This window comes from Gymnogyps californianus, chromosome 11, assembly GCF_018139145.2.
Source record: "Gymnogyps californianus isolate 813 chromosome 11, ASM1813914v2, whole genome shotgun sequence".
NCBI lineage: Eukaryota > Metazoa > Chordata > Aves > Accipitriformes > Cathartidae > Gymnogyps > Gymnogyps californianus.
The window spans coordinates 21,028,976-21,040,612 of NC_059481.1; the positions used below are offsets into that span (position 1 = coordinate 21,028,976).

An 11,637-nucleotide genomic window follows, 5' to 3' on the forward strand; every position below is an offset into this window, starting at 1 on the left:
CTACGTCTTGCTGCCTTTCCCTGTCTCCTGGCTGGGGTTAGATGCAGAGAGGCAGGGGCAGCGGGTTGAGTAGATGGTGTGCCGGAGGGATGGTCTCTGCTGCTAAGAGCTAACATCTCATCAAGAGGCCCACGGGACACAAGAGCTCACCAAAGTCAGCGGGAGATGGTCCGGTGGCTTCAGTGGGTTTGGGATCAGCGAATGCATGGGAGTTGCCCTCTCCCGACGGAAGCGGCTGGTGCAGAGAAGCAGCTGCAGCGCTGAGTTGTGTAGAGCTGGGGCTGCAGCCTGGAGAGACTCGTGTTCCTCACGCTGCCATGATCCTCAGCACCAAGCAGCCTGGAAATGGAGGTATTTGGTTAGGACATAGCCCAGTCTTCAAGACTGGAAAAATCTGAAGTGACTCAGTCCACCAGCTATTCCGCCTGCAGTCTGGAGAGAAGTCTGGTGGAAAATTACTCCATGGCCCTGGCCAAACCTGCCTGCCTCTCAGCTGGCCCCAGCACACCTGCACTCCCAAATTCTCCTCCCATCCTGAGGGAAGGATGGAAATTGCACATCCTAGAGCCTGACTAACCTTGCCCTGCTCCCTGTTAGCTTGTAAATCGGCCCTGAACTAAACCAAAGAAGCAGTATCTATTCTGCAGTTTCAGTAACTGAAAGGAAGCGCACAAAACCACCGTCACAGGAATGACACAAGAAGAAATGGGCCGGGTAATGAGGGGACGAAGCAATTGGCAAGATCTGTATAGCAAAGGACACCAAAGCAATGAGTAAAAGTTTTGAGAAGAGGGCTAAGCGCTGCAGGTACGGTGCTAGAGATGGGAACTCTGAGAGCTTGGGCTTTGCTTTTATTCAGCAGAAGGCAAAAGGAGGAGGAGAGGCTGGAACATGCTCCTTTTTTGCCTAGGCAAATGGCACTCAGCGTCAGGTTTTTGCTGGTAGTGGGATGTAGCGGTTCCTGGGGCCCTTGGACCAAGTGGGAAGCAGCACGTGGAATTAAAGGGACCAGCTGGGACCAGCAGCAGCCTGAGAAGATAAAACCCAGCAGCAGAGAGCTTAGCGGCCAGGTCTGCTCTCACGTTTCAGCGGGTGGGAGATGGGATGTCCTGTAATGCAATGCTGCTCAGCCCTTGCTGGAGGGACCCCACGCCAGCTCAGAGCTACCTGGAGGGGCACGGCATGTGGCTCTCCGGTGGGCAGTGAACTCTGCACGCCCCCTCGGCAGCACAGCGAGGTGGGATCTCAGGTCACCTCCCTGCCCTGTGGTCTGGGGTTAGCCTCCTTACGAGGACCTGGGTTCTCAGAGGGAGCCAGCCTCTAATTCTCATTCATTCCAGTAAGGATCAAACCTCAGATTTAAAGCGTTTCCACGCGGGCCAGGCACAAGCTAAGAGGTCAAGCCCTCAGCTGGCTTGGATTAGCTGTTTTCTGCTGAAAGAGCTGTAAAACCACTCTGCCATATCAGCCAGGGATTGGGACCCATTTTTCCCTTTAAATCCCTATTTCACCCTCGCCAGCTTTCCTATTGTACGAACTTGTGGTACAAAGGCCAGCAAACCAAGGACGCGCTGATGTTTCACCATTCCCGGTCACTGGTGCTGCCCCTCTGCGTGGAGCAGACTCCAGCCCTCAGCCATCGCAGCATGGGTGGGTGGGCAGTCACAGAGGCGGCACAGAGAAATACCTGCCAGGGGGCTGGGACCTCCTTCCTCACGTGCAGGAGGCAATGGATTTCTCATCTGATTCCAGGAAATAAATTTGTTAATTCAGCTAGAGTTGCAATTAATCCAGGTCACCGCTCACACCTTCTCTTCAGCATCCTGCAGTCATTAGAGCTGTAGAAGGGAAGGACTGTAACGAAGTGGTGCTGATACAGTTCACAGTCAGGTCACGGTTATTAATGAGCTTTCACCTCTAAGATGGCAACAGCAATTTCGGCGCTGTGCTCTGCCACGTGCAGGAGCCGGTCCAAGCCCAGGCTGCAGCGGGGACAACAAAGCTGCCTTGTGTCCTTCCTTCCCTGCCCCTTGCTTAGGTAGAGGGGAGGTTAGCCATCGCAAACCTCTGAAGGTTGGATGCTTTCCTTTGGAGTGTCTGTTAGACAAACATGGCTCTATTTTGGACAGATACCTTAAATATCCATCACGTACATGCAGGGCTTTGCAGGCAGGCTGTAACTAAGGTCTGAGGCAAAGACTGTAGTGGTGAAATATTCATCCAAATGCTGCATCCCTTCATGTGTGACAGTGAGAACTTTATAGACATATCTTGAGAAATTAATGACCCTCTTCCTTTTTTCTTTCCCTCCTCTTCCACCTTTTAAAGGTGAAAGTAGACGAGAGCCTTTCCTTGGACCACGTAACTCGGGACAGAGTGAAAATGACCCACGGACGCAGGCCACCCACGAGAAGTCACCTAAAGGAGGTAAGTGCACCCACCCTGGGGTGAGCCATCTCCCCAGCTGGGATCACCAAGAGCTGCTCCTTCCACTTAGGTACAAAACCCCAGGGAAAACCCCAGGTACTGACAGCCCAGAGAAAGCCGACAAGGGAAACAGCTTCCTCTGGGAAAGACCGCACCAGCACCTCTCTAACGAAGCTCCAGGTTCCCATAGCTCTGTAGCTGCTGCAACACGTTATGATATATTTAGCTTTCCATAACTCACGAGCTGCTTCGCCGTCTGGTGAGAGCTAGTTTCACTTTAACCAGAAGAGATCGAAGCTCCTATATTTATTTTCTAAGAAGTGATGATTTTGTAGGCACAGTGGTCTGAAGGTAGAAGAACTGCCCGGTTTGTGGGGAGAAGCTGTATTTTTTATTAAGCTAACTGGAAAAAGCAGACAAGCTTTCAAGCTTACAAGCCCTTCCTTAGGTTTAAACCAGAATACATTATTCTTCCAGGCAGTTTTATGGACTAGCCTGTCTACTCTTAACTGATTTTCTGGATCTGTCACTTAAAAAAAAAAAAAAGAAAGAAAATACACCACAAAATAAACCTGCAGTTCACTTCCATGGGAGAGGTTCTTAATAACGTTTGATTCCTGTGATTTATGAAAAAGTTTCCACAGACAGATTGATATTTTAGCAGAGCATTAATCTCAACCAAGGAAGGTTTTTAAGTCAAACCTTCTTTCTTCAGACTTCCAAGACTCTGACTTATGTGTCTGCACAGCACTCAGATGACCCTCGTGCAGAAAACGAGATGCCCCGAGACTTTTTACTTTGCATAGAAATGGAGGGAGAGTGTCTCTTCTAGAGAAATGCATGGGAATGAATCATAGATTCCCTTCCACTCCTCCAGAAAACCGCAGAAGAAAACATGACAAAAGTCACAGCAGCAATGAAGTGTGGATTCTCTGTTGCCTAATGTGGGTTTGGTAAGGTAGGAAGCCCTTCCCTAGGCACTAAAAAGATCTCTCTCCCCTACTCAGCTCACTATTTTCACAAGATACCTCCAACATTAATATCCGTAAGGCCTCTCACCTTCAGCCAAATTCAGGGGAAACTAGCTTACAAATTCAGCAGCAGGAATGAGGGGAAAGGGAGGAGATAGAGCCTGCAGAAAGATGTGTATCACGGCTGCTGGCTGCAGTATCGTGAAGGAAATGGGATGAACGATGATTTTCTGTGTCAAAGCAGGCCAGGTGAGGACGGGTCAGGGCCAAGGCGCCAGGATGCAGCTTGCCTCCGTCTCTCTGATGGGCTGGAAAGGCAAAGAGAGACTTTAACTGAACTGTCTGCACTGCGGGAGTCTGGCCCTGGCTGCAGCTACACCTTCGTGTGGTTTTGGGTTCCCTCACACAGAAACTGTCACCACATTTCTCCCTCTGGGGCGCTGAGCTTACACACTTCAATGTCTTTACTAAGTCCATCGTTTTTAGGAAAAACCCCCTACTAGAGTAATTTGCACACAGCCTGTGGTTTGAAGGAGGTTTAACCAGCTGAGGCTTGGCCCCGGTAAGACAGGGATGACATCAGGTTGGAGGAAGCAAGCAGAAGGCAACGGTATTACAATAGTATCCCTGGCCTAAAGATCAAAAGATCTAAAGATCAACTTGTTTCATATGTTCAAGTAAAAATATGACAGTCCCAAAAGCAGAAAGCAGGTGTGCTTTGGGTAGGCACGTTGTAAATGAAGGGGGTAGAGGGATCCAGCTACCACAGGACAGAGAATTACAATATGGCAGAGCTGACCGCTTAGCACCGACAGGAAAACCAAGAAGTAAGGTTATTGTGGAACAGGCTTTGAGACGTTCTTCTCAAAGGAAGTAGTAAAATAAGTTCTATGCTTTTGTCCTAATTCTTGACTGCTTATGGTTATTGGCTTTGATATTCTCGTGCAAGTTGCTGCACTATCAGGCAGAAAATAACTTGGCAGCAAAAAGCTCATGACGTTCACAGAACGTGTTGGTCTGGGGAAAAAGCGGGGCGATGCAGGGGGAGGGAAGTGCTTCACTCGATGCATTCAAGATTTGCTGCAATGTACGTGACTTGACCCAACTTTCTTCTTTGTGGGGTGAAACGTCTGGGACTCGTGATTATCATAGCTCATTAAATTTTAGCATAGCAGATCACATTGGGTTTCACTTATCAGATTAACACTGGTAGAGCTGGCTACTGGTGTTAGAGGGTAGCACAGGGTAATGCTGCATGGAAGAAGCACAAGCTCCATAGATTGCTCTTGAGCTATAGAAAAAGCTGCTCTCAAGAGCAGTGTTTTTGTTATCAATCAGATTCTCCTTGCAGTTTCGACAGATTTAAGTATAAACGGGGTGGATGTGTGAAGCAGCAACCCCTCACTTGCCATGCTGGTTGTGAGGGTCTTGCACTTTAACTTGAAGTTAAAGGATGGAGCACAGGATTGATGATGGGATAGATATTGAAAAAGTTCTCTCTTGTATTTCAGGCTGCCAAGTCTACATCAGATGGTATCCTGCGACTAGATCTGGATATAGTAGACAATGGACCGCCAAACTTTGATTCCACCATCAGCGAAAGTGACGATGTGCCCCCTCAGAAGGAAACTCCAAAGCCACCTATGCCACCTACAAAACCCACTGGCACAAAAGAAAACCAAGATGCAGAGAACAATGTTCCTCACCAGGAACATAAAAAACCTCTGTCTCCTCCATTGCCTCCAGATAAGAAGCTTAAGGAAGGCATAGCATCAAAGGACAATGTAAATGCCAAGGAAGAGGACTCTGTAAGCCCAGAGGAGAATGTGGAAGGATCCCAAGCACCAAGTGAGGAGAACAGAGAGAACCTCATTGAGGTCAGCAACAGGGGCATAGCAAAAGCTCCAATTCCTCTTCCTAAGAGCGTGCCAGACAAGCTAAAAGTAGCTTGGGACCAACCAGTCCCTGAGCCTAAAAACACAGAAGACTTGAAATCATCAGGAGATAGCAGCAAAGACAACCTTGCCGAGATTGCTGCTGCAGATGTTACAAAGCCTCCTGTTCCTCCTAAGGTTCTGTCAGAAAAAATGTTAGCCACAATGAACTCCAGCCATGGTGACCTGGAAGCTGGGGGCTGGGAAGACCTGGAGTCTGGCAGCTCCAAGCCCCCGGTGAACGGGATCGCAGCCAGCGAGGCAGCAGAGTTCACATCCCCAACAGTTGAAACTGAAGAAGGAAATGGGAGAACCTCTGCCGAGAAGGAACAGCAAACTTCAGCAGAAGAGACAGAGACTTCCTTAGCTACAGAAACAGGCCATGAGAGTGTAAAAGCAACTATTGAGAAGAAAGAGTCTGCGGAAAGCACTTCAGGTCTCAAACTTCGCAGTTCTTCTCTGGGAGACTTGCTGTCTGATTCCAAAAATACACAGAGAGCACTTCCAGGCCAAGGTTTCCCGAAGGAATCCCATCAACACTTAGCTAAAATGGAGGAGAAAGTTGCTAATGAAAGGGAAAAGACAGAAAAACTTCTGCAGAAGGTTTTACGTGAAGGGTTGGAACAGGCCCAGGAGGGGAATGGACCCCCAGTGATGGCAGAGACGTTGCTCAATGAGGCAGTAGAACAACTTCGGCAAGCTACACAAGTTTTGCAGGAAATTAAAGGTCTTGGAGAACTGAAAAAAGAAGCAACACAGAAACAGAAAGAAAAGCAAAAGGATCTAGTGACTCTTTATAGGAGAAGTGCGCCCTGACATACTCTTCAAAGAGGCTTCTTTCTCAAAATCAAAGCTAAACATTTGCCATTTATGATTTGTACCATTGCTAGGCCAGTGTTTAAAAGGTGGTGTTTTGCTGTGCACACACCATGTTTATGGGACAGAATTGAGCTTTCAGTTATAGCATCTTTCTCTCTTTCTTCATGCTGTACATACCAGTCCGGTTCTAATCCTCTTAGCACAGCAGAAGGTTACAGGACGTTGAACAGTTTCAAAAATGTGAATGCTCTTTAAGGACTCTGTCCAAAGTCCTTTCAATGGATCAGGCCTTAAAAATTACTGGTAATCAAACCAAGCCAGATTTTTGAAAGGAGCAGAATGGCTATTCTAGCAGAAGCCCCTGTCTATCTGTATTTACAGACAAGCAGATACCAGATTACACTGGCACCTGTCTGGTTTTCCCAGTTAAATCATTTAAGGATAAATTTAGTCAGTGTTTGTTCACTTGCTGGCAAGGTTTCCCAGACCACCTGGCCCAGGGACATCTAGGAATGTAAAGATAAATGGTTTAGTCTTCTCCAAAGATACTCATAAAACCACATCCACAGTTAAAAAATGACCTCACACAGAGGCAAACGGAACTGGCCAATTCCTGACTACAAGCAGTGTCCTCAGATCTGGCGCAGCTGTACGGAGGCACTCTTCTGAGTCTGGCTGTGCAGAGCTTTAGGTGTGCTAAGCACTGTGTAAGTGAAGGCAAGTCTCAATGCATCGTTGCCAGGCAAGTATTAATTGTTCCTGTTTCATTAATAGGGAAATTGAGGCAAAGAGGTTACACTTGGCCATCTAGCAGCGCAACATGTTGATTATTGAGGACCATACCTACCTGGTAACTCTGAATCCCCTCATCGTTGTTGGGAACAATTAGCCAGGCATTTGGAGAACTTGTGTCCAGGAGATCCCCAGGAGCTTCCGAGGAGAGCTGTCATTAAGAAGCTTTAGGGATGTGTGTTCACTTAGCTGTACGCTCGTTCTCTGTGTTGTCTTGGGATGTTAACTGACAGGAGCGTGCACATCAGGCAGCGGGTCTGGATGAGATCCCTCTTCCTATTTAACAGGTCTCTACCTGCTGTGTCCTGGCTAGCCTGAGAGCCACGGTTTGGCACAGACGTCTGTAATTTGAGTACATGGAGGGAAAGGCATTTTGCACGCACAACTTTGGGGCTGGTCCCAGTGGCTTAAGTACGTTAAAATAAAAATGCATCGCTACAGAAAGGTCTGAGGAAGGCATTGCAGAAGGCTCTGGCACAATTCCCACAGCTTCCCTGCCCACCTGCTGAAAGCAACCACAGTTCCCGTGGTCTTTAGTGATTACAGCGGTGATAAAATCATGTCTTTGCACCGCTGCTGTATAGCCCCGTACCTGAGCTGGGTCCCCTCCCCTATTCTCTATAGCTGCTCTGAAGAGAATCGTATGACAGCCTGAAGGGCTTCTCCTTTGCTTGAGCCAGACTGTGGAAGCACGGAAAAGGGCAATCTTCCCAGTCTGGGTTTAAGGAGTGACACGCTACCTAAGCTTTTTTCTCTCGTTTACCAGCACTGCCCTCTTAGCTCACCCATTTCTTTTTCTTCTATTCTTTCTTTTATGATTTCCCAGGTTCCACAAGGCTGCAATGGGCTGCAAACACCCCCCATAGCAGCAGCCCAGTAAAGCTTCATCTGAGCCTCTTCTTAGGCTAGGCAGTGGGCACTTCAGGTCTGAGCACAGAAAGGTTGGCTTTGGGCTTCCAAATATCCTGTTTTTCACCACCTGGAGCCAGCAAGACAGGTAGTGACTAGAACTGATGCTTCTGCCTCTTTTGATTAAACCAGCCTTGGTTTCAGTGGTCTGTCTCCCTCTCAAGACAGCCATAGACATCACATGGGAATTCACTTGTTATTCTCTCACGTGGCAAGTTCTACACAGTGAAACACTCAGGGCTCAGGTGCCAAAAAGCTTTGCTTTGAGACAAAAAGTTTCCTACGTCCTAAGCCCACTCCCAGGCACACAGCCTGGAGCAAACTCTGGATCTGTGTCATTTGCTGCTGTAGATTCAATGTGAACCATGGGTCTTATTCACCTTTCCAGACATACTTAGGACAAGGGCTAATAACACAGACAATATTCAGTGCCTATCTGCTACCTAAATGTATTTTTCTGCATGTGCACTTTTGTTTACCGAACACTGTGTGGTATGAATGTGAGCTGTCAGAACCTGGTGTGCACTGGAAGTCGAGGGACATCAGCTTCAGAGAGCAGGCAGGCTTTTGCAAGATGCAGTTCTATAACAAGAGATAAATTAGATGGGGAAAAAACCAGTTCACACTAACAGGAATATACACAAACCAGGGCAAACTCTGGGTACAGGTTCATATCCCAAAGCTGAAGCCAGTCCTAAACTCCAGGATGGGCAAATCAAAGCCTGGAACTGAAAACCCCAGAGAATGGAACCAGCTTATGGGATAGCTCAGTCCCCTAATTTATATACAAATGCTTTTGCTCTCACAGGTGTTTTCTTGTGGCAGTGTGTTCTGTGGATACCCGTCTGGCAAAGCGCTGATGAAAATACCCAGACATCCCTGTCTGTTGCAGCCAAACCTACAGGATGTGCTTATATTTACTGTATATTTTTATATTATACTGAATATTCTAATGAATAAATGTCTGACATTTTATTGAATACCCATCAGTAGCAATCTTAACAGATAAACCCCCCTATATCTGTTAGGAAATGGGCAAGTTAAATCATTTTACAAGCTACAGCTAATTACTGTATTTGCTGTACTAACAGAACTTACTAGATTTGTATTATGTCTTGTAAATAGGTATAACTTAAGTGGAATCTCCGTAGCACCCAGTAACTCTACTGCTGAAAACGCTATGTTAGAGACTCTTTGGTTTTAACTATTTTTTCTAATAGGGTTAGCAGTTCATCCTAAAATGTCTAGCCCGGCCGTAAGCCTGATTCACCTGGACTTTGCAGGAAAAAACGCATCATGTTCCTTCTGCAGTTTTCCCACTTGTTCTTCTCATTCTGGACACGTGCCAGGCCCTGCCTAGGGCTGGAAACTGCCTTCTGGGGTGCTTTTTACATGCTCCTCTGAAAATGCAGCGCTGATTAGAGTCAGAAACAGGATCCTGGTCTGCTCTGACCTCATACAGCAACTCCCATCTTCAGTGTACCTCCTGCCACCATGCACTTTGTTTTAAACCTCCCTGTAAACTTACATCTAATTTCTGGCTGCACTGAGGCTGGTTTTTTGTGCCTGAAAACCCTCTGGGCATGGAGCGCTGGGGTGTGAGTCTGTGTTTTGGGCTGTGCCACCAGGTTACATGTCTGTGACAGGAAGGAAGTGAGTTTGCAAGCAAGCAAATGTGGATGACTATCTGAAAAGCAGCTGCTGCAGCCCGTGGAAAGGCAGCACTTTGTCTCCTGCTTGTAAAGAGCTTTGAGATTTGGCAATAAAACCCCCTTTTAAATATCAGCTGTTGAAGAGCCATTTGTCCTAAACAGGAGCAAAGAAGAGCCACCAGGAGCGGCCCATCGAGGCTTTGCTCTGGAGGAGGGCACGTTGCACAGGCTGTGGTCAGGCTGGGGTGAACTAGATGCTGTGCTAACCACAAGCCCGGAGGAAGGAGAAGCGCTGGGGGCTGCGGCTGGCACAGAGCTGGAGCTGCTGCTGCTGCTGCACACAGTGCAGTTCCTGAGTCATCCCCGCCTGTCAGCTTGGCTGCCCTGGCCAGAAAGCACGGCCAAGGCCAGGATCTGCTCCTGCTCCTTCTGGAAAGTAGCGGGAAGCATCCTCATTGCTGGAGACCTCACCAAGTGCAGTCTCCAGCAGTGCTGTCTGGGCTGCCCTTAACATCTTCACGTGGACTCTCTGGTGTCTACAAAATGTTGAGCGCACTCAGCAGTCGTCCCCTTGGTGGTGAGCAACACCAGAGCCTCGTTCCTCTGCCCAGATGCCAGTAAGCTACAGGAAGATAAGCTGGTATCACAGTGACTGCTTCCCTTCTGCGAAAACTGGGTAGAAACTGGTCAGTAGGTTCAAAAGTTATGAGGAAGCAGGGAAAAGAGTGCAAGTATATGCACCATCCTATTGCACAAGCTTGGCTTCATTTGGGTAAAAAAATGTGCTTATCAAACCCTCTGACCCCTTACTGGGAAGGCGGCTGTTCCTCAGAGGAATCTCCAAGACACAGGGTTGATTTTCTACAGATATACTTTAGAGAAAGGCACTCTCTTCCTCTCGCACTAAGAAAACAGACAACACATCACATTTTGGCCTTAAATTGATGTTGGTAAGGAAAGGAATTGTCTAGCACTATGTGAAACATGATTTAAAAAAACACAAAAGAAAACATACATAGTATTGGCATATGAAACATTTGCCTGACTGCCTTTAATTCAATGGATAGTCATGGGTTACTGGTTTGAAGAGACTGTGTTATTGTGTAATCTGAAATAGAAACTGCAGGTCCTAGGTTCCATACAGTGATCCCACAGAACTCAATAATTTTCAACTGAAAAAGAGCAGAAAGAGCTCTTCCAGTCCCAGAGTGCCAAAAGGTTTACTACAGCATTGGCTAGTCTACTCTGATGACTAATTATTCTTGCTATTAAAAAATGTGTGTTTTATCTTAAATAAATACGAGTCATCAACAGTGAAGCTCTCCACGATTTCCACTTTCCAGCTTAAGAGTTAGAAAATTTGCAGGCACAGAAGATATCCACCGTGTTTAGAGAACGGAGATCCCCGTTTTGTTACGCTATGCAAGTTCACGTACTTCAGAAAGCCAGTGCTTTATTTATTCCAGGAAACTTAGTCACCATGTTCTAGCGCCTGACCTCACAGCTAAGCAACCCACAATATTCCTGTGACAACCACCGACATGATGTTACAAAGCATTAACGATTTCATTCTCAGCAGCAATCCTGCTGTCCGAGGTCGATGCGAGGTACTTTAAGCCCTGTATTTTCTGTGCCCTCCTGGGTATCAGAGACCCAGTCCCACCAGCTTCACTTCAGAGAGCAGCCGGAGGCTTAGCCCTCGCATCCTCTGCTCTGCAGTGTTAGTCCCCTCCGCCTGAGCTAGCCTGGCTTGGCAGTTCAGAGGTTGTAAAACACAACATACGAGGAAATAGTGAAGGAATCCTACCTCAGTGCATTTTTACTAAAGATGATACGTAAAGCACATGTATTCACACCTATAGAAAAAAAAGAACACCGTGGAATATTGCAAAATGCCATTTGTAAGAAGTTATTACAGGAGGGATGGCTGTCAACAGCTTATCGCATCCACTGGGTAAAGGAAAAAAACCAAAGCTGGCTTAATTTGCAGCAAAAAAAGATTGAAGATTTCTATTTAGAAAAGTCTTCCAGGCCCAGGGTGGATGTATTCTAGAATGGGATCCACAGGGGGACCTCCATCACTGGGATTTCTTAAGAGCAGATATGCAGGGAAGGTGGGTATATCTCACCCTC

The 11,637-nt window shown here is 47.2% G+C and overlaps 1 protein-coding gene across 1 annotated transcript in view; it reads left to right on the forward strand.

Moving 5' to 3' along the window:
- PLEKHO2 (pleckstrin homology domain containing O2) overlaps positions 1-9,634 on the forward strand; it is a 29,750-nt gene extending 20,116 nt beyond the window's left edge. The window contains exons 5-6 of the mRNA XM_050903657.1: positions 2,329-2,427; positions 4,910-9,634. Of these exons, the coding sequence (XP_050759614.1) occupies positions 2,329-2,427; positions 4,910-6,148 (1,338 nt within the window). The 3' untranslated portion in view covers positions 6,149-9,634. The remainder of the gene's footprint in view (positions 1-2,328; positions 2,428-4,909) is intronic.
- Positions 9,635-11,637: the final 2,003 nt, after the last annotated feature.